This window comes from Cydia fagiglandana, chromosome 13 (assembly GCF_963556715.1).
Source record: "Cydia fagiglandana chromosome 13, ilCydFagi1.1, whole genome shotgun sequence".
NCBI classification, from domain to species: Eukaryota; Metazoa; Arthropoda; class Insecta; order Lepidoptera; family Tortricidae; genus Cydia; species Cydia fagiglandana.
Window position 1 is genome coordinate 7,156,985 of NC_085944.1, and position 23,340 is coordinate 7,180,324.

At 37.9% G+C, this 23,340-nt stretch overlaps 3 protein-coding genes across 6 annotated transcripts in view; all 3 read right to left on the reverse strand.

Moving 5' to 3' along the window:
* LOC134670140 (serine/threonine-protein kinase unc-51) overlaps window positions 1–1,597 on the reverse strand; it is a 41,687-nt gene extending 40,090 nt beyond the window's left edge. For all 4 annotated transcript variants that reach the window (XM_063527828.1, XM_063527827.1, XM_063527826.1 and 1 more), the window contains exon 1: window positions 1,187–1,597. In XM_063527828.1, the coding sequence (XP_063383898.1) occupies window positions 1,187–1,312 (126 nt within the window). In that variant the 5' untranslated portion in view covers window positions 1,313–1,597. The remainder of the gene's footprint in view (window positions 1–1,186) is intronic.
* Window positions 1,598–2,321: 724 nt separating this feature from the next.
* LOC134670131 (density-regulated protein homolog) lies at window positions 2,322–4,962 on the reverse strand. Its single transcript, XM_063527817.1, has 4 exons — window positions 4,645–4,962; window positions 4,348–4,518; window positions 3,670–3,809; window positions 2,322–3,035 (listed from the first exon to the last, which is right to left on the reverse strand). The coding sequence occupies exons 1-4, from the start codon at window positions 4,820–4,822 to the stop codon at window positions 2,991–2,993; spliced, it is 534 nt and encodes a 177-aa protein (XP_063383887.1). The 5' UTR covers window positions 4,823–4,962; the 3' UTR covers window positions 2,322–2,990.
* Window positions 4,963–7,698: 2,736 nt separating this feature from the next.
* On the reverse strand, window positions 7,699–22,792 carry LOC134670132 (septin-2). Its single transcript, XM_063527818.1, has 8 exons — window positions 22,318–22,792; window positions 16,581–16,772; window positions 15,843–16,101; window positions 13,351–13,501; window positions 11,954–12,119; window positions 9,568–9,724; window positions 8,896–8,980; window positions 7,699–8,676 (listed from the first exon to the last, which is right to left on the reverse strand). Exons 1-8 carry the CDS (start codon window positions 22,448–22,450, stop codon window positions 8,590–8,592), a joined length of 1,230 nt encoding a protein of 409 aa, XP_063383888.1. The 5' UTR covers window positions 22,451–22,792; the 3' UTR covers window positions 7,699–8,589.
* Between the last annotated feature and the right edge of the window lie 548 nt (window positions 22,793–23,340).

Here is a 23,340-nt window from a genome sequence, read left to right on the forward strand (position 1 = left end):
ACGGGTGTAGCATCAACTAATAAAAAAACGAATTAAATAAAAAATTAAAGGGGTCCTATGACAAGCTATATTATCATTTTTCCTGCATTATTTATACTGTATGAAGGTGTGATTCCTCTATGTATTCTTAGTGTTCCGTCACACAGGCTGGTTTTTGCATGTAGCACTCCTCACACAGTGGAAATCTAAAGTAGCTCATTTTAAATTTAATTGGCTCTATTGGCATTTTAAAATCATGTTATTATGATGTAACACAAACTTATTACAACATAAAGTTTTATTACATAAACCCATAATATCCGCTGTCATATATATCATTGATTTCCTAATAAATGCACATATATCCTAATATACGCATGCATGCCTATTATAGAAATTTAAATTGTCGATTTCTTTCTAACTTGGCATAATTGAGTGATAAAAGATACGTAATTTAAAATCCTGGAATAACAGTGCTTCTTGTAAAAGGGCTATGCCAAATATATTCCTGCCAACTACTATAAATCGTTGTTGTTTCTGCATTACTCAAGACATGTGGTATTAATTTTAACCATTCAGGATGTTAAAAAAATAACTGGCTTATGATAGAACATACAATGTCATACTAAGTTATAAAATACAATGCTTGTTATTAATAACTGTACTTAAAATATATAGGAAATGGGTATATAAAGTACTAAAAGATAACCTGTAAAATAACTAATTATTTTGAAAATTAAAAGTGTGTTATCTATTATAAATAAATAAATAAAATATTTAAAATAAAATAATTATTTACAGAAATAGTATGGAGAGTGCTATTTATTAGTAAGTAGGACTCCTTTCATAAACAAACGTCAATATTTACAAACAGCTGATCCAGCACCATATCAATATAATATTTCACGACAAGCCAGATAAAGACCAGGACCAGGTAATGGAATAATCTTATAAAGTTTGATTTGATTCTTCTTTACTGCAAACTAGACATGACATCATAATAATCGTCTAAAACCGAGCCAAATTACCCACATGACGTTTGTTTCCACCCACGGTTCACAACTAATCAATATTGCGAAAGGCAAGCCATTAGAGCACCTTAACATTTTAACAACGAAAATAACTATTCAGTGTGCATGGCAAATGCACATAAAGATATTTGGAGGCACCGTGAGCGCTGTGGAAGAACATGATTGATCATACACACCTTTCTCTTCCTTCCTTTGTAAACCATCGCGAAGGCTCCGTGTCCTATTATATCTTGTTTGGTGAATTCATATTCACCTACTTGTATTACTTCCATTTTCACTAACTTTCCTTTAACCACAGACATTTTTAAACAGTTTATATTTATTTAGTCCTGTACAAAAAAGATCAATACTATATTTTTTTTAATAATTAGATTCGCACTGTGGAACTTGATTAGGTGCTACATTCTGATCAACGCATAATAATGTCCTCCTAATCACTTCCTATTATTTAGATGAATCCTTTATTGCACTTTATATACACTCACGCTTACGCATCATTGTTTCTGTAGCAGTACACAACACACAATGAACGCAAACCCGCAAAATGTTTAGAAGTGATTTTATTTTGTGTTGATTTTGCGATGTAGTTGTAAATGTTGCTGTATGAAAATAAGGGCTCAACCATTGCCAGCTTGGTAAAATTAAAAATCATCAATGACACACTTTAGAGCATATTTGAATATTTTTAATGTATAATTTTTATTAATTTTTACTAGAACTTTATTTGTTTCTGCAAATTACATTTAATAAAGTTCTTGTAAACGTTTTAATTAAAATAAAAAGTTATAGTGTAGTTAGCGTCCTCTGTCAGGTCAAGTAAGAAAATAGTTGTTTTAATTGTAGACTAGATGGCGCTATTTTCAAAATTACTGGTAAGTAGTTGAGAAAGTTACACTATCTTATTAATTGAAAGTCGTACATGATTTCTAGAAGACAGATAGGTGCTGTTTTATAATGGTTGTCGGAAGCCGGTGTTGCTCGAAGATAATGGTGTTTGAATTTAGGCCTGTCCAGACGGGATTATCAAATCGACCGATATGATCAGTTGATCAGAGCCACCTGATGTGATCAGACAATTTAATCAGATTGGTGAAAAACTGTCTGTATTGTCCTTCAGTTTCGCTAATACCTCGTAAAAATATCGAGTCCTTTAGTTAACCCCTAATTTCCTCAGGCCAACTTGATGAGGCAATTTAGTTTCATAAGTCAGTTACAACCTAGACTTAATTGAAACAGCAGAACCAATCTGTTGGGTCATTTCAAAATATCAGACTATTTTGTAAGGCTACAAATCAAATCATACAAAACATCTATTCTTTCATTTTATTGGCAGTACCTCATAAATAAAGAAGATATGAATCAAAGCACTTCACTCCTATGCCAAAATGGTGGAACCTCTGACACCTCTGTATTGTTGGCCACTGTGTAGATATAAGACACTTCTAGAAACTGTTTACCCTTTAACGGGCAAGAAATAGAAGAAATTCTGTACAAGAAATAAAAGATGTTACAAAGTGGGCTTTTTAGAGACCTTTAAAGGGTTACATCAATTAAGCTAGGTTCAGATGAAGCGAGTGAAACTGGCAACAAGCGCTGGCTCGTTGAACAAACAGTTTTTCAAGAACTGCCAGCGCTGGCTTGTCTGAGGACTGGCTACAGCGTTACTGGCTTTGTCTAAACCTAGCTATTAATTTTCAAATAAAATCTGATTTTAAAAGTATTGAAACAACAGTGTGGCTTTTTATAAAACTACACATTGACTGATTGTTTTTTTTTACTTTTCTATTTGTTAGTAAAAGGAATATAATGCTAACTTGTGAAATTTACTATACTCGACCCAGGTGTCACAATTAACTTCCAAGCAGTGTGCAACAATACAGAGGTAACATAACAAACATCACAGATACAAAATGTTGTCACAAATGTTTCATGCAGACAGAGGAATAAAGATCTCCCATTCTTGTTACACTAAAATTGTGACTATCTCTTCTGGTCACCCAAGTCTTCAATACTATCCTCATCAATCTGAAAAAAAGGAAACCGTAATATTAATATTTGGTCATCAGTAGCCACTTTTGATATAAAAGTAATGAATTAACAAAGGCTAATAAAAAGATTGACAACCCTCATACAATGCTGCAAGATTCTCATTGTTATGTTAAATTGTTATTTGCATAGGAAAACTATTACCTTACTGCTATTTATAACTTTGAAACATAATAATGGACTTTCTTGACCACTTTCATGGGTACAAAAATAAATAAGAGCATTTTAGGGATATTCTTATTTAATAGCAATCTATTTTTAACTTTTCGTAACCTTTCCAGAGAGCTCACTAGATGGCGTAATTATATAAGAATTAGTCTAATGCTATTACACACTGTGTAAGCATTTTTGGTGAAATTCTGTTAGCTTATATGTGGGAAATAAATAAAATGAAATGAAATTGCACTGAGACTTTGAAATGCCCACATAATGCCAAATAAAGATAAAATGATACATATTTAATTTTGCCTGCTATCAAATATTCATTCTTTCACACTAAAGTGCATATACATTATTCTATCATAAAAGTTAGGTATGATAGTTAGTTAAATTGATTATCTCTAAAATTGCGTGGTGCTATAATAATTAATAAATAAGTGAATAAACAGATTACCTCAGGCCACTTCTCTGGTATAATATCAAAGAGATCATCTTTAACATCTCCCTGTATGACTATCTCATCATCTCCAGTCACTGATGATCCACAGGCAAACTTGGTGCCAAAGAATTTAGCCGCCACTTTCAAGTCAATATCTGTAAAAATGCACATAAATGACAATGCGAACTATGAAAGAATTCACTTCTAAAAAAAGTAAAATAAAGAATTAATTTGCCCCATGTGTGATATAAACGAAAATAGGGATTTGTACTGATATTATACATTGGCTAGGCTGGTATTCCACTTGTCCAAAATCTTAGTCCAATGTGTATTTTGTCTCACATTTTGCTTAACAAGAGAGTGAGACACAATGACATTGGACCAAGATATTGGGCAGGTGTAATACCACCCTTAGACAAATTGGAGCAACCATACTGATATTTTAGTATTTGAAATATAAAAATCAACATAAAGCCATCAATTATAAATCATGATTCATCTTCAATCAATCAGCTGAGTTCAGGATTTTGCTAACATAAAACATTCTTTTTTTCAATAACCACAGCTAGCATTTGAAGATTTGCAATGAGTTGTTTAGTGCATTTTTGTTGTTGCGTATTAAAAAAAAAGAAACAGTACAAATGAAGCAAACAAAAACAAAATCTGCCAGATCAATAAAATTAAATCACATACCAAAGGTGCTCAATCCTGATACAACAGTGACAGATTTCTTCTTGCCGCGCGGCGCACGGGAGACTTGCACAAGCTTGGGTACATCCTCTTTCTTTTTGGATTTTAGCATTCCCTTGCCACCACGCTTCTGCCTCTTTTTCTCCTCTTCGCCGCCAGCATTCTCTTCCTCATCTGGAATATTCAGCGAAAATTGCGCTGGTTAAAATAATTCTGACGTAGACGACATGAAACACGGATTGGGCATATTACAATAGGAATTCATAACCTAACTTAAGTAATATCTTGTGCAAAACTTACCAATCTTTACTTTTTCAAACTCGGTCGGTAAGTTTTTTTCCAACCATTGCTTGCATTTATCGTATTCAGGGTAGTACTCGCAGTATTCTATCGGCATCGAACAATATCCACAGTACTGCACCCTAACAGGGTAAGTTACTCCTTCACGGGGTCCCATAGAAAGATCTCTATCCGCCATAATTACGGGATGTTTGTCTCAGTTATCACCTATAACGATATTTAACATATTAAATCAGCAAAGACTTGTAATTTTTGTCGGTCGGTCAGTCGGTCTGTAAAAGGAACCATTACTTGCCCACTTCCATTGACAGGTATTTGACAGCCCACTGACATTCATGACAGCAGCATTGGCTAGGAGTCATTCCTAAACAAGTAATTAATGTCTTGTGCTTGCACAAGGCGCAAGAAGTATTGATATTTGCGCATGGTTTTATAACGGTAAACAAAAAAATGTGCGGGATTTTTCATGTTTATGAGTCACCTACACAAGATACCCGTACAATCTGTGTAGCTGATGCGAGCAAAGTAAACAGTAGTATTTTTCACTTGCTCCGGTTGCGTTGTGTGCAAGCATCAGGTACAAGCATCGGATAGGCTCAAATTACACGAGGTAGTGTAAGTTAGAAATTGGTCACATTGAGAATAATTACGGTAATTTCCTGTTGTTTTTTTTTATATGCGTACGGCTCGTCCGATACCTAGAAGAAACTGTAGCTTGGAACTTAGTCACATGCGCATTGCCTACATATATATAGGCTAGAATTTTATTATACTAATCCAGATTGTTCCACGGATTGTTCGCCGCCTATACAGCTCATCATTAAGAGTTCTGGTAATCTTAATAATTTTAATCAATCTCAGAAACATACAATTAGTCTTATTATGACTGGGCCGCCCTTCTGGTGAAGAAAGTCCCCGTAGGAATTAAGACGAAGTAGTCAGGGATAACATAATAAAACACGATCAATACTATCATGTTATCACTGTCACACGAAAACGGCCAATGTAGACTAGACATGCGCGAAACAGTGCTTCGAAAAGTGATGCTATATCACATCACTTTTCCGAACACGTAATGGTACACTGAGATATCACATCACTCATCACTCGAAACATGACCCGACCGTGAAACAGCGCACGGGCGCGCGCGAGACGGCCACATTACAGCTATCTCTTACAGCGCATACAGCACTCTAGTGATTCTAGGGCGTCTCGTATCCGTATCGGCGATCGATCTATTTATTACGCGTTGCGTTTTGTCACCTTTATGTGAAAGATTTTTTGTTAGTTCTTATAAATTATAAAATAATGTAATTAAGTATGTAATATGTATGTATGTAACGTAACGTAATGTAAGTTTCGGAGGTAGATAATTGCCTATGGAGCTTCCCGATATGGCGAGTATTCTATAACAATGCGTACATTTTGCTCGCTTTGGTTCTCTCCGTAAAGTAGTTCGTTTGTAACCATTTTTTTTAAATAGGTCAATCAAGTTAAAGTCACCAATAGTCCGTAAAAAAGCGATTAGGTACTCACCAGCACTAATACATTATCAGAATATTGTCATAACGAAGCTATTATTTACACTTTTCACAATTTAATTTAACTATACTCGTATTTGCAATTTAGTTCAATCAGTCTTTATAAACAACTCGAATTTCTACAGTCAGTCTCGATATGCACTAATTCACAATTAAATTAAAGGATAAACAAGTATTAACTCGTACTTAGTTTGCCGCGAACCGCGAAAGTCAAGCAAACTATCAAACATTTCACAACAATAATAATAAACGGTTTTCTTTTCGTCAAATTCAAAATCGCAAATAAATAACTCCATTTGACCGCGTCCTTCTTGTATTATAAGAAAACATTTTAAGCTCTACGCGGACGCATTAGAGTTTTAAATCTAATGCAGAAAATCATATTCGTAAAAATATTAGTGAGTGACAACTTAAACCGCGGCTATCGGCCGAGCGGACCTATCCGAATGGTTCCGAAGATAGCCGAAAGCATCGCAGAGCGAGAGCGAGCGAGCACTGAGTGCGAGTGCGAGCGAGATAACAAAGCAATGATGGCATGGCATGGCGAACAAACATGACACTATCACAAGTGACATTACACATTACGCGCTCCGTGCGTAGACTTGAACTGACCGTTCATATCGGCGAGTCAATGTATTTGGAATTGAATCCATTTCGCGCGCTTCGTCCGGTCGTTGGCGCTCGCGCGCTCGGTGCGGCTCGCGTGATGCGTGATGTTTGAAGTACTGGTTGATTTCGCGGAGAGATACGTAATGGCATATTACGTGTTCGAGAGATATCTCATTTGTGATATTACGAGCATTACTTACACATGTCTAATGTAGACGTACCTCGCTCGCGCCGCCTCGGCCGAGTCACGTCTACCATACGTCTACACTGGGCGTTTTGTGCGCGAGTAAATTGCGTTCTCTGTAGACCCGGCTATTCATCAAGCAGATACGTCTGCGAGCGATACTATAAATTACTGCGTCGAGCAGTGGCCATAGAATTGTAGACGCCAACGCTCGAAAGACGCCAGATGTAGGGGGGGGGGCATAAGGCGAGAACCACTGATGTTTAGGGTGGTATTCCACCTGTCCAATGTCATTGCCTCACACTATCATTAAAGCAAAACGTGAGATGCAATACACATTGGACAAAGAAATTGGATAGGTAGGTGGAATACCAACCACCATTAGTAGTATATAAAACCGGTAATTGGTATTATACCTACTTTTTAGTTATTTTTGACGACCGGTCTGGCCTAGTGGGTAGTGACCCTGCCTGCGAAGCCGATGGTCCTGGGTTCGAATCCCAGTAAGGGCATTTATTTGTATGATGATACAGATATTTGTTCCTGAATCATGGGTGTTTTCTATGTATTTAAGTATTTGTATATTATATATATCGTTGTCTGAGTACCCACAACACAAGCCTTCTTGAGCTTACTGTGGGACTTAGTCAATCTGTGTAAGAATGTCCTATAATATTTATTTATTATTTATTTGTTATAACTTAGGAAAATAAAAATTCATTTTAAGTAAAGTATCAATTTACTGTTAATGTTAATACAATTACATCGATACAAAATTTAAAATCTTAGTAAACTTGACGAAAGAAACGTTAGTAGGCATTTATTTAAAAAGCATTATCAGTAATTCTGTAACAAATTAAATTTTCAACTTAACGTTAGTCTTTGATACTTTAGCATTGAGGTACTACTGAACTACTAGGTACATAAAGTGCACATAGTGCTCTCTCGATCTTATCATATATATTAACTTTGGTTAAAATTTGAACGACGGACAGATCAATGGACATCGCTTATATTAACGATGTTGCTTCTTTTTTTCTTATTAAGCATCACTCGTATGTTAAATTGCTTGAGCAATGGCATTCTAGTAATTCGTGTTGATGTGATGCGTAAAGGATTAAAAAGAAAGTTGCCTTGGTTGATAATAATCTGGCATTAATAACTAATAATATTGCTTTACAATATCCCGACTATACCGAGTAGTTATTCTAGGTATAAGGTACTGTGTGGTTCCTTGCTATATGCTACGTGCAAATAATATGAAATACATGACCTGAGATGTATTATGCAAGTATTTTAGAAATAGGTATAATACGAGATTCACGAAAAGAAGCGCAACATATAACGTAAATAAATAGGTAATGTACAGTACAGGTAAACTCGTAATTTTATTATTGATTGCTGTGAGCATGTGTTGAAAGTATCTACACTCTAACTGTACATTTTAGTCAAATACATAGTACTTCCTGATATTAAAAACAAACCAAAAAATATGTCCACAACTCTAAATTCATCAAATTTTTCTAAAGAGGTTCTTAATATTTTTACTAGAACATAAGTGAAATAGATTAATTGTAACACTACGCTAGAGGTACATTTGCAGTCTATAATTTATACATCTATAATACTGTCGTGTTTCTTGTCGGAAGCTTTGAGTTTCTCTTGCATCTGAGTGAGCATGTCTTGCATTCGCCTTATCTGTAACAAATAATGTAATACTTGTAATAAGGAACTGGCAGTACAACAGTTTCGCCAATAAAAGTTTGCAGCGTAGATTTAGTGGTGAGATAGTGGCCTCGTGGCGCATGAAGCGTAAGTTGTAAAAATATTAACTCTCTAAAATAGCTCGCCATTAATATTTTCATTATGCTTTAACTGATTTCCGTAATTGTAGAGGTTTTTTAAATAATTATTCACCTCTTCATCCTTCTGCAGTAGCAGTCTGTCGGTGTCCGTAATTACTACTTCGCTATTGTTGCCCATCGAATCCCTCTTCAGTTTCCTGTAAATAAATATTATCATCATTAATTCAAAACATATCTCATAAGTTCATAATTATTAATGATATTATAATACATAACGAAATCGTCTAGATCCCGAAAAGTCGGCCAAGTTACTGTTTATTAAATAAAACGCACCTATATTTTTGCTCAAATACTAAACGTTTCGTTTTTTTAAATAAAACATGCTAAAAATGTAATATTTGACGTTTTTTAAGTAGATACCAAATCTTGACATCCGCATTCGCATTCGCGGATGTCAAAAAATCTGCATCCGCAACATCCCTGGTTGACCGTGACGTCACTATACTCGGTTTCATATAAATTTCTTATTTATATTTTGACAGTTCTAAAAAAGAAGCTGATTTGACTTACTAGTCAAATCACCTACTATCCTATTGGATAGTAGCATATATTGGCAGTCTTATTAGTGTATGACAGCGGTTCTCAAACTTTTTTGGTGACGGAACCCTTTTGGAAAGCGAAATATTTAACGGAACCCCAACAGAGGCTTTGCGGAACCCTAGGGTTCCGAGGAAGCGAGGAACACACTTTGAGAATGGCTGGTGTATGATATTAAGATAGTGACCCGCGTTCCCGCATAGCGTGCTGCGATATCTGCGAGATGCACTGCGCGCGGAAGTTCTCGTAGTGCACGTCTTGGGTGACGTCCTTGAGGTCCTGCATGTGGGTGGAGATCAGCATCGTGCGGAGCTTCGTGAAGTCAGAGTGCCGAGGGTTCTCCACTGTAACAATGGAACATTCACTTATTACAAAGAGAACAGATAGTATAGAGGGGTCCTGTCATAGTAAATTTTGTAGTCACTGTAAAATTACTGCCACACACAACTAAAACTCAAAATAAAGACGTATAAAATTATCAAAAAAATGTGTATATATGGATAAATTATTTTATTATTTTTATATCATTTTGACCCATGTTCATTCCCTGATATCTATGTGTTAAAATTGTTAAATATGAAACGGTCACGCTATCTAGCCGAGCGTAGGCCAAAGGTGTGTGTGTGCGCCATCTATCCGAGAATGACTTTTTCTTGATTTCCGAGGAACGTTTTTTTCTTAGACTTTATTCATCTTATACGAAGTTATATATGTCTTTGACTTATTATTACTACAATCAAGAAAGAAAGAAAAAAAGCGCTGGTGGCCAAGTGGAGGTCGCGGGTTCAAACCCCCGCTCGTACCAATGGGTTTTTCGGAATTTATGTACGGAATATAATTTGATATTTGCCAGTCGCTTTTCGGTGAAGGAAAACATCGTGAGGAAACCAGACTAATCTCAATAAGACCTAGGGCCCGTTTCTCAAAAGCTTGTAACTTGTAGTACAAGTGGAAGTGCCTTTCTAACAAATGCTGTCAAAAAGTGACATCCGCTTGTATTACAAGTTACAAGCTTTTGAGAAACGGGCCCCTAGTTTCCCTTCTGAGTTGAAAGACCAGATGGTAGTCTTTTTTGTAAAAACTAGTGCTACGTCATATCATTGGTTAGTGGACCCCAGGCTCCCATGAGCCGTGGCGAAATGCCGAGGAAGAAGAAGAAGATTACTACAATCAAGAAGTCATACCAAACAATGAAATTGTAACAATCGCAACCTGTAGGCGAGGGGAGCGCGGCGTGAATCACGTGACCAAGAAGTCGTAAGCGCCGTGAAATTCATGGCGGTGTTTGAAGATTTTGGTCCCTATAAAATTCATATCCTCAGTTCTTTTGTGTATCTATGACTGTGCGGTGAAATTCCCTAATGCTCTCCACCAGACGTAATTAACGCTTCCTGCGTCTAATTTCAAAAGGAGGTCGAGTGAAATGTCAGTTTAAATATATCCTACAACTTAAATGTTTGACAATTGTAGTGGATGTTTCTGTGTCAATCCTTCAGATGTTTACAAACAAGGCTCGTTGACATCGATACATTTTATTTTTTTCTTAGTAGCCTTAGTATATTAAAACAGGAGCTCAAATTGGTGCGTTTAATTTCACCACAAACACGTTTTAGTATACCTAGCGCAGGCTACTTTGAACCGTACTGCCAGGCGACAAGAAAATTATTAGCTAAACAAGAATTATTGCTTGCCAGTCAGTTGGTGACAGTCAGTTGCTAACTCCAATCCGTGGTGGAATGTCATCGATCCCAGTGCGCCCTCACGAACGGCAGAGAGGGTGAAACGCCGGAGTGGGTTTAGTGGGTAGGGCCAAATTCTCCCCCTCTCTTGTCAGGAGAGGGGAAAGGAGCGGCGAGTCCCACACACCGTGCGTAAACGCATTCCCACTCCGTCAAAAAAAAAAAAAAGTTGCTAACTCCAATGGCACCGCTTTCAGCTCGAGGTTCTTATTTGAAGCCTTCACTTTTCAACCTATTACAAAGAATATCTACCGTCAACAATGCCCAGGGGTACTAGCGGCCACGCAGGCGCTTGCCACCCACCCCCAACACGGTGTCCACTACTACCACAGAAAATAGCGCGGCCTTTAGCTCGCGATTTTTCTTTGAAGCTTTTCACCAGCGCGAGCATAAATGGACTTTATCACCACGTGAGAAGACAGCTATTGCAAGGAATATCTACCATCCACGATGCCCCAGGGGTACTGGCGGCCGAGCACGCGCTTGCCGCCCACCTCGAGCACGGTGTCGGCTGCTACGACCGCGAATAGCGCCGCCTTTAGCTCCCGATCCTTCTTTGTAGCTTACCAGTGCGAGCAAAAATGGACTCTATCGCCACGCGAGAAGACAGCTATTACAAAAGCAAGAAATATCTACCATCCGCGATGCCCCAGGGGTACTGTCGGCCGCGCACTCGCTTGCCGCCCACCTCGAGCACGGTGTCGGCCGCTACAACAGCAAATAGCGCCGCCTTTTAGCTCGCGATCCTTCTTTAAAGCTTTTCACCAGCGCGAGCAAAAATTGACTCTATCACCACGCGAGAAGATAGCTATTACAAAAGCAAGAAATATCTACCATCCACGATGCCCCAGGGGTACTGTCGGCCGCGCACGCGCTTGCCGCCCACCTCGAGCACGGTGTCGGCCGCTACGACCGCGAACGGCGCCGCGGCCTTCAGTTCGCGGTCCTGCTGCTTGAACTCCTCGTCCTCGTCGCTGTCGCACTCCGGGAACTGGTACACCTGCACAATCATTCATGGTTACAGCCTGGCAAAAAAGAACAGAAATTAAAAAGTGGCAACACTATAGTTACGTCTCGTCAACCCCCGGCCCCGTAGTCCCGTTCTCTTATATCAATTGATTTGAAAGGGACGACACTACAGTGTTGCCACTTTTTAATTTCTACTCTTTTTTGCCAAGCTGTAGGTGAATGCATTATCAAAACCACAGCATGGAACTCGAACTCCAAATATGTTCATCATCACACTTGTGACGAAATATATACTTAATGTAGGTAGAGGTATGTACCTCAACTCCGCACTGTCCAACTGACATTACTTCGTGTCATATATTAATGATTTTGAAGTGCTCTAATAAACTCTTTATTTTAAATGGAAATGCTAGGGAGAGCACAAATATGCCTTATAAAACTTAGCAATATTATATTATATGTATAATTGTATATGATCTCTTGCAAATATGGCACTGTCAAGAATGACCTATTTTACGCTTTTGTTTTATTTGGGCATAGCTGTATTGTAAATTGAAATGGTTTTTTTCTGGAATGTAAGAAGGAATCACCATTAGATAATCCCTTATATTGAGTCTTAGGACAGCTGTAGGACAGTTATTAAAAAACCCGGGGTTGAAATATTTTTGAAGTATCATACGATCACCATTCGTTTGTTATTATTATTAGTTATTGGTACTTACGTAGACGTTACACCATAACGAAGTACATTACAGTTTCTCAATATTACGTTGCATCGCATTCAAGCTATTCCACCCACGCGATTGATGCTATTGATGCTACATTAATAATGTGGGAGTGAGTCAATCACCTACGATTGTAAAACTTCCTTGACTTCGTATAGTACGTGTCATATTTAGGATAGCTGTGAATTGCGTAGCGTAGGGCATCAGTGCAGGTTATGAATTTATATAAATAAAATTATTTAACAAGTTTTTGTTATACTTATTAAGTCAAGTAACTCACTAAATTAATATATTACTAGCAAGATTAATAATCCCGTGGTGGGACCCGGGTCCGGGTATGTCCTTAAACTGCGTCCAAGACCGGTGGACGGGCAGCAGCGTCCCTCAAATTCGGTGTACTCGACTGCGATCGCCAACCCGCCTGCCAAGCGTGGCGATTATGGCATTCACCCCCCGTAAGGGGGAGGCCTATGTTCAGCAGTGGACGTCTTATGGCTGAGATGATGATGATGATGATGAAGATTAATAAAAGAAAACCTGTATCTGATGATCCTCGAGGTCAGCCAGTATCCTCGCTTTGAGCCGTTTGACTTCTGCCGCCGTCAACGAATCGGCTTTCGCTATCACCACCACGATGTTCACTTTGCGGTGTAGTCGTCTCATCATCTCCAGATCCACCTGCCTTACACTGCAAACAAACATTATTCTATACCAGGAGTTCGCAACCATTTTTACGTACCTTACCTACCTACCCTTTGGCGCAAATTCATATCCCTCTTTTCTTTATTAACACATTCAGTGCCGTAGGTTCATTTTGTATTGGACATCTCTTGTCATCTCACTAGGACACGTTCCTGTTTATATAATGTCGGCGGCCGATCGTAAGATCAGGCAGATCGTAATGTTCCTGTGTAATGTTTTGACGATAGTCATATTAAACCAATATATAGTTAGGTAGGATAGGTTCGTTAGGTTGCTTCATATGCCCGAAGGGCAAACTGCCAGAAATAGGAGCCCCGCGTAGCGGGGCTCCGTCGACTCAGAGAACGGGTCAAGGATTTTCACGTTTCACGATATGCCTAGGAATTTCACGATATGCCTGATCTTACGATCGGCCGCCGACATATATACCAAATTATTGAAAAGCTGTTGACGTTGGCAGGCGTGGCGCACTCCGCTCGATTTCGTCGCTTTGCTACAGGTAGCTAAAAGTACATCCGTTCGACCCCAATTTTGGGGTTTGCCATAAGCCGCGCGTGGCGCTGTCGCCACCTAGCGGCCATATCTGTGCTGATCGTGACAGACGCGTTTTGTTAGAGAGTGAGTCTTCTGTACCTAGTACTATTATTTATTCTGTGACGTTGGTAGGAATTCAAATGATATAACTGACATAACCACACCCCATTAATTTGCAATTTAATGAGCTAGTGTATTATTATTGAATGATGCAGACTAATAAGGTGTCGCCCGCTTAGTTTGTTTAAAAATATGTATAGTTATCGAACCATGTTATATGTCAGTCATGTCACACAAGTGATATACTACCGTTACCACATAAGGGGCACGTATGCTTCCGCAATGCGTCTTGCTATCGCTATGTCCATGACCTAATAAACCAGAAGATTGGCTCTTTTGTTGGATAGTCTAAGTAACGAATTAAAAACATTGTACTGAGTGTACACCCGTTGGGTGTAAGTATTGAGGATGGGGTGGGAGGAGGTTATCCTTCCCAGCACCGGAGTCACTGGAATAATATGATTCGAGGGGACACCCCAACAGGGGTAACAGGATGAAAAGAAGAAGAATGAAATGAAGAATACTGATCAGTACTCGAGTGTACCTAACTCGCCGCCTTATCAATTAAGAGCATCGGGACTATCGGGAGTGTAGGTAAATCTTGGCGCGGAATCGTGAAAATGTACAACCGGCTAATAGTGCCAAAGTATATATTTAGACCTATTTGCTTTTTATTTAAACATTGAGTTAGTTTTGATGAATTAATTGAGAAACTAGGGTTATGAGAAAAACGACAAATGAACACCCTTAAGAATAAAATTACTTTGGAATAATCAAAAACACCACACTAGTTGCCATTTTTGGATTCGATTGATTTTATTATACATATATACATATATATTTTATCGGCTATATCTAGGTATCTGTGGGAGTATATTAAATGCATACTAATAAATTCATACCGAGATAATGAATAACAATATTCCTAGAGAGAAAGCGTATCGAGTTTGATTCAAGGATAATGACAGTGAAAGGGTTTAATGGAGCAAATGGCCCGACTGGTAAAAGCGCTTACTTGCTCAAATTGCTCTTTCGAATCTCTTGCCTCATTACACACAATACTGAATGCATAGTTGTTTTTCTTTTCCTCGTTCACGTAACAGTGTAATGGTGCTCGCAACAAAGGCTCGCATCAATGGCGCCTCGCCTCGTCTAAAGAAATCGATTCCCATCTTTAGCAAGACATCGTAATAATACTGCACCTCAGAAAAAAGGGGCTAATTAAAGCTTCATCTGAGAAGTAGGGCAGCTTAACGAGGGAGGTAACTTCGCCTTGCAGAAAGACTGTAGCCCAATAATTACTCACCCTTTTGTAAATGAAGCTGTTGGTCGCCATTCCTCTACAGCACTCGCTGTGTTATCAATTTAAATAATATATCTTGAACAAATCTAACACAGCGAACTTTCATGTAATTTTAACCCTACAATACCTGTGAGTGATTATAGTTAGCGCTCACGTGTTAAGTGATCGACAACGCGCGTGTTATAACCCCCAGTTTCATGTGCCCAATCATTTTATCATGGGTCGATATGCTAATTTCCTACGGACAGTACCCGTCAGTGTTGCAGTGCAAGTGGAAAAAATCTTATCATTTACATGGTGTCCCTTTTTTCAAATTGATTACATAGTTTGGTCGACATAGTGACCAGCGACTGCTTTTTTTTTGTGAGAAGATTCCCACATGGTGTCCCACATACTCTAAAGGAAGTTAAAAATAAATATTATGAATTACCTGTGAGCCCATGGTGGGACGAAGTATAAGCAACAATGCACTCTATTGTCCTGCATGTGTCGGCGGTTGAGCCCGCTCTCATCTGTGAAGTATTGCCGAAACTGCTCGTCGATGTAGCCCGAGCAGGTTCTCCAGGAGTCTTCGCAGTTAATGGCGTCTCCGAAGCCTGGCGTGTCGACTATAGTCAGACGCAACTTGACGCCTCGCTCTTCTATTTCCATCGTTTTCTTTTCTATAGTTGTGGTTTTCTCTATCCTATCTGTAAACAAAATTGCATAATTTTATAGATGATTAGACGTCCGTTTGCGGTTTTAAAATATTTGGATGGAAAGCAAAGTGACGGTTATTTTGACACGCTCTACTTCGAATTTTGCTACCTGCAAATTTAACCAAAAATAACATTTTAATATCCAACCGTCTTTCTTATTGTATGGTGTGCAACATATAATTATTGCCACCATTTGAATTAAAAATTGAATTGAAATTGAATTGAAGCCTCGCTTCACCGACTTGCGGTGCTCCTGCTCCGGCATAATTAAACCGCATCAACATGAATTAACCTTGGACGTCAGGTATTTTCCGACCCTTGTACAGGTCTCCTAGGAAGAGGCTGTTGATCAGCGTGGACTTGCCGAGCCCCGACTCGCCGACCACCATGAGCGTGAAGTCGAAGCCTCGTTTCACCGACTTGCGGTGCACCTGCTCCGGCACAATTAAACCGCATCAACATGAACTAACCTTGGACGTCAGGTATTTTCCGACCCTTGTACAGGTCTCCTAGGAACAGGCTGTTGATTAGCGTGGACTTGCCGAGCCCCGACTCGCCGACCACCATGAGCGTGAAGTCGAAGCCTCGCTTCACCGACTTGCGGTGAACCTGCTCCGGTAGCGTCGCGAACCCGATGTAGTCGCGCTCCCCGCGCTCACGTTCTGTTGACAACAGCAACATTTAAAAAGAAGTCGGTTAAAAATAAGTAATTAAGTATAAAATTAGTAAGCCAGGACGTCGTTGCAATTAGTGATGGTTTTGTTCTCGGAAATATGTTGCTTTCAGCACGGTGTCAACAATTACTGCCTGTCCTAATCCTTGATTAAATGATTGATTACATATATCTATTGTAGAGCGAGATCCGCGCCCTTCAGTCGAATTGTAATTTCGGTTCTACATTGTTCGCAATGGTAGTCCGAGCAAGGAAAGGGCGGGAGACAAGAACAAGCAAATAGAAATTTTAATTTTCCATTGAGATTAATACAAAACCATTGTAAGAAATTCATTCAAGGCTTTGTCCACTAAAAAACTTATTAAACAAAAAACTTATAGGTCCAGCAGTGTTTGAATCCAACGACGTAAAAACACAGTCGTGTAAAACCTCAATACTCTGAAAAGATGTTATTTAAATAAAACTCTTGCATATACATAAGAGCAAATCATTAATCGAAATAGTTAAACATCTTTAACACATCGTTATCAATAGCTTTCTCAATTAATAACACATCAATAAAATTGTCTGGGTGCTACATTTAGGCCACGGAAATAAACAAGCGTCAAGTATTTTATTAGCATACCTACGCATTAGATACAATACCTGATAAATAACTTAATACCTTGAACTTTTTATATATATGGATGTAGGTATATATATTATAGGTATATATCAGTCATACAGTGAATACAGTCATCATTACCCCTTATAGATAAGATATGCTTCAATGAAAATATGATTGGATAGATACACGCTGCATTGTTTTTTCATAAAAACAGCCTCACCTATTAGTACCTACTCGTATCAGCATTATAATTACGGCAATTCCGTGTGTAATATCCACAAATCAACAATTTCAGTCAATGGAGCAATACCGACGTTATTGTACCTAATAATTCATGTGTATATTACGGAAACTACGCCTCGATTCGGGAATGATTTCGAGATTCACTAGATATGAAATAGTAAAGATATATAATCTTCACTATATCGTATCTAATTAATCTCTATTTCATTTCCCGAATCGCGCCGTAAGCATTTACAAGTGAATGGAATGGATAGTGCAAGTGAATGGATATTTCAATAAGTAATGATTTTTTCCTTTTTCTTTAAAGTTTTCCGACCCCTGACCTAGCGCATAAATTTCTAGTGCGCAACATAGCCCTTTGCATCTCGTCTCACTCTCAAAAACAAAGAGACAGGAAATATGCTAGTTCACAAAGCATGGCTGGGCTATCCTTCGTACATAACTTGACTCCGACTTTCGTAAAGTCTCCATACTACTCCATAGGCCAAACTTATATTGGTCATTTGGTGGTGTGAAGGACTCAGACTGTACTTTTATAGTTCACCGAGCATTGCACTTGGCGAACCAAGAACTGTAGCCTGTAAAAATCTTCGGCGATTTCACTTATACAGGTTGATACTTCTTCCTAGTCGAATCCTCATGTCTGAGGGTCGTGAGCACCATAAGTCACTCTGTGCTGTATTGCTCTCCACCCTGGCCGATTCATTGCCTTGAGGTTGATACTATGTGCTCTTTAAGCATTGCCCTGCCCATTCGTTAAGGTACAAGTCGTAGACAAGTGGGCCAACTGGCCGGCCGCGGCGGAGTGGAACACGACAGGTTCCCCTAGCCGGCCTAGCCCATCGTCCAGGGACGCGCGTGCCAGTATCGGGCACAACTAGCGGAAGCGACAAACGTGCCCGTCAATCAGCTGCGCGGCTAATTCAATACGATGCTAGTGTCCAGTGAAATTAAGGTCACTGGCAGCGCGCTTGCAGCAAGTCACCTATGAATATTGTTTGACGAAGAGATTTGGGGTTTTTACAGTTTTTTGAAATATTGGTACTTGCTAATAGTTATGCTATCAAACAAACAACACAAATTAATAGGTTTGCGAGTTTTTGATGTGCAAAGAAATAATGTGCCATTATCTGCCATTCACATAAATTAATATAATAGAAAAAAAAGCCGGTCATACAAAATTGTATTATGCTCTACATTGTAGCTCTACAAGTATAGATACTGTAGGTCGCGTAGACTTGACGTTTTTCGACTAACGAAAGCCTCCGCGGAAATCTCTGATTTTCTAATAAAATAAGTACATGAAGATCAGTAAAAAGTTATCCCGTGATAATAAGCTCGTTGAAATAATCTGAGATGTTACGTGAGACTCCCACGGCCTGAGTTAAATAGACAATAGCTTTTCATCTTTCTACATGTCATCGTATTTTCATTCTACTCAATCTATCTAGCGCACTCTGAAGAAAAAAGTCAACCACTATTGTATTTGTATTGAACAAGAAAGGGCTATTGTTTATGGAAGATTTCTAAACAATGACAAATCATTTATTTTGCTTTACCTATATATACCTGCTTGTTGAGGGAAATCAGTCGGGCCTCAAGTTTTTGTTTTATTTGCACCGCTTAAGATTATAGATGACATACACTTTACATTTTTGTGTAGATTTGGCTGTTTTGGGATTTCAAATAGCAAGATTAAGACATATTACACAATAGGGTGGAGCGAAATCCAAAATTCTTGAATATAGTAATGGAACCCCTCTAAAAGGATGTCTAATTTTTTATTATTTAAGGGAAAAATAAATTAAAAAATATTGGTATATACTTTTAGCCCTCTACTATTCGATTATATATAGCAATATATGTATATTTTTAATAAATTTAATTTATGCTTATTTTTTTAAAAACAAATTTATTCATTAAATAACATCTTTTTCTTACAGATATACTCGATTTCTATACTTAGTTTTGTTTATAACGTATATTTTGATGACACGGTAAAACCACGTAAATAGGGGTTTTATGGAAAATGCCCTTTAACCCGGATATTGTGCACAAATTGGAGTTTACAACCCATAACAGAATCGTGAAAACTATTTTGAACATGATAAGATAATAAAAAGAATACTAATATAAGTATATGTATGCCTAAAATACGTGTGAACATGACCCAAAAAGGGCGTAAGCGACGCCGGAGGGCAAAATTTGCGCTTATTTAAACATATAAGTTACCCTTTTTTTGCAGTAAAATGATGCTTTTCGTAATCAATAACATCGTTACTTTGACACAAGAATGTCTAAAAAAAATAACTCATAGAATTTTTTTACACTGTAGCATTTTCCTTTTTTTTGCCTGAAATTGCTGTTTAATATGAAATTTTGCAATTATATTATATTATAAATATTGAAACACATTACCCTCCTTTGCGTCGCGCAGTCGGGTAAAAATGCACTAAAATTTTGGTAATAACTTATTATACGCGTATTAAGTATTATATAATTTCAATAAAATGTACACATATTAGTGAAATAGTATATTTTAATAATTGATGAAAATTTACCTTTATTAATTTCTTTAGCGGCTGAGTAGAGGGCTAAAAGTAGTATTGATTTTGAAACTTGATATAATCACTATAATCTACATGACAAACTGCAACTTTTGGTACCGGTTCCACATTGATAATCCAATTTTAATTTTTTTCCATACAACGACGCTCCACCCTATTACACAATTGAACTTATAACTATGACTTGTTTACACAAACTAAATAAGAATGTTCCTAAGCGACTGTCCTACCACTAGCCCATTTACCAACAATACAAACGTGGATAATCACAATTAAATAATAGCAAATGAATATATTATTAGTGGGTACCTATTACTAAATTCAATAATTTATAAAAAAATAATTCAGCGCCTATATATATCCCACTTATGGGCAGAGGCCTCCTCTTATGCGCGAGAGAGCTTGGGCTATAGTTCCCATGCTAGCCTAATGCGGTTTGGGGACTTCACATTCACATACACTAGGGTGATTCAATTTTGTATGGAGAAAAAAAAGTTGTAATATTTTTCCTGACTTTGCTCACCAATGGAGTCTCCCCACACTAAAAACTATATATTTCAATTTTCAAAAGAATCGAATAACGTTTAGAGGTTGCACAAGTTGAAAAGGTAGAGTGAGAACCCCATACATTTCGTGAAAATGAACTATGTTCTAAAATGACAAAATATAATGAAGAATGAAGTGATACCTAAAATCGAATGAGAAATCAGAATTTTGCGTCTAAAACTCGATAAAAGCACTTTTCCTTTGGAAACAGGTGGAAAAACTGAAAAATCTTAATTAGAACATTTATCGAGTAACCAAAATCCAAGTTTACTACTAATTTTAAAATTTATTTATATGTAGAAGGTTCAGTATCACATGCACTACTCTCCGCTTTGATGGTAGCCGCTTAAACCATTTTCTACCCTCCGATGTAGAGTCGTTGGTTATTTGAAAAATCTTTGTTGATCTTGTGCAACCTCTAAATGTTGACCGATTTTAAATTTTTTAACGTATAATATTTTTTTATCAGTTGGAACAAGAATTCGAGCAAAGTCAGATGAAAATCGAAAATTCGGAAAATTTAAACATATCTACACCTTTGAATTTCTTCGCAGGTGTGTGCAGGTTTCCTCACGTTAAAAAATTAAAACTAAATAAAAAAAATAAAAGCTTGGGGGTTAAAAATTAAGTCGGTTAAAAAAATTGGACAATCTTACACATAAGTCGACCTAGTTGCATAGTAAGCTCAATAAGGCTTGTGTTGTGGCCCACAACTTATGGGTACTTGACGACGACATATACATATGTAGAAAAAAAAAATTGGTGGACATCTTACACAGATCAACCTAGCCCCAAACTAAGCAAAGCTTGTACTATGGGTGCTAGGCGACGATATACATACTTATATAGATAAATACATACTTATACATATACATAGAAAACACCCATGACTCAGGAACAAATATTAGTGTTAATCACACATATAAATGCCCTTACTGGGATTCGAACCCAGGACCATCGGCTTCGCAGGCAGGGTCACTACCCACGAGGCCAGAGCGGTCGAAAATATCCAGAACTCAAAAATAATGGTAATGCAATGAATGGTTAAAAATGGAATTTTTATATAAGTAAATAGACTGAATCAATAATTCCAATATAATATGTATGTATAACAAAAAACCGGCCAAGTGCGAGTCGGACTCGCGTTTCTAGGGTTCCGTACATAAGTCCGACTCACGCTTGACTGCACAATTCTAATAGGTTTTCCTGTCATCTATAGGTAAAGAACTATTTTGTGTATTTTTTTTTCAAGATTTTAGACCCAGTAGTTTCGGAGATAAAGGGGGAATGGTCATTTTTTGGCTATTTTCTTAAATAACTTCGAACCTATGTATGTTAAAATTATACAAAAAATATGTCCATCTTTGGGTCACTAATTTACATATGTGTACCAAATTTCAACTTAATTGGCCCAGTAGTTTCCGAGAAAATAGGCTGTGACAGACGGACAGACAGACAGACGCACGAGTGATCCTATAAGGGTTCCGTTTTTTCCTTTTGAGGTACGGAACCCTAAAAACAAAGGGCACCTACCCCAATAGACTTGTTATGGTATTGCTGCTGTTACTTACGAATTTTTATTAAAGTCGAGATCTGGGTTCCTTGGTTCTTGTCTCCATCGCAAACTTTTTCCGTATTCGAATCTTTTTTGTCTTTATCGCTGATATTAATATCATAAATAGCAAATGAATCGCTCTTTTCCATTATGTTAACTATATCTGGCTTCTCCAATAGATGTATTTCTAATGAAATAGTTCACTGGGTTTTATTATGTACGAGTATTTACGTGTGGTTGGTATTAATCATTTTTGCAGCTTATCAAAAATGATCTCACAACACAGATACGATAATCTATCGTAAAAAACGCGGGAACTCGTTGCGCTCGGTTGAATAGTTGGTGAAGGGGGAGTAGAGTTGACTGTAGTAATTGGGTGCGCGGGGTTCGAAAATTGTCGCGTAAATGCGAGGGCGGGAAACGCGAGGCGCGGGCGGCGCTCGGTCGACGCGGTGTCGGAGCAACGCGCGCGCACGGACTGCTCGCGCGCCGCCCGAGCTTCATCGACCGGCGCTTGCGTCACTCATTTCATTAGCTAACAAATTTAATAACTGCTTAATTTTACCCAAAATACTACTGAAAGCGAATAACGTGTAGAATAATATGTTTGAACAGGTGGATTGTAAGCAAAAATAACGATATCTTTATTAAAACAAAACACTACGAAGATTAGGAGAGCGTTCGGCGGCGCTCGGCGTTTGTTTTTTGTTTACATTGCGCAAATAAGATAAGAAATTTACCGTTACTGACGTTTAACCCATTTATAAAAGTAACTGGTACAATGTGTTAGAATCTAAATGTTTTATCTAACAGTAAGATAAAACATTTGTATCTACCCTATCTAATCTCCTGTAAAGAAAAAAAGTTGCAGCTCTACTCTTTAGAGGAATCTACTCTTTACATGGCACTAAGTTTAGAAATTGTGCAATATTCCGGGAAGTCGCGTGTTTATTAGGGCACCGTATAAAATTAACTTCATGATGGTAATAAAAAGTAACAATGTAAAGTAAACTTTAGTTCATAATTCAGCATCGCTCAG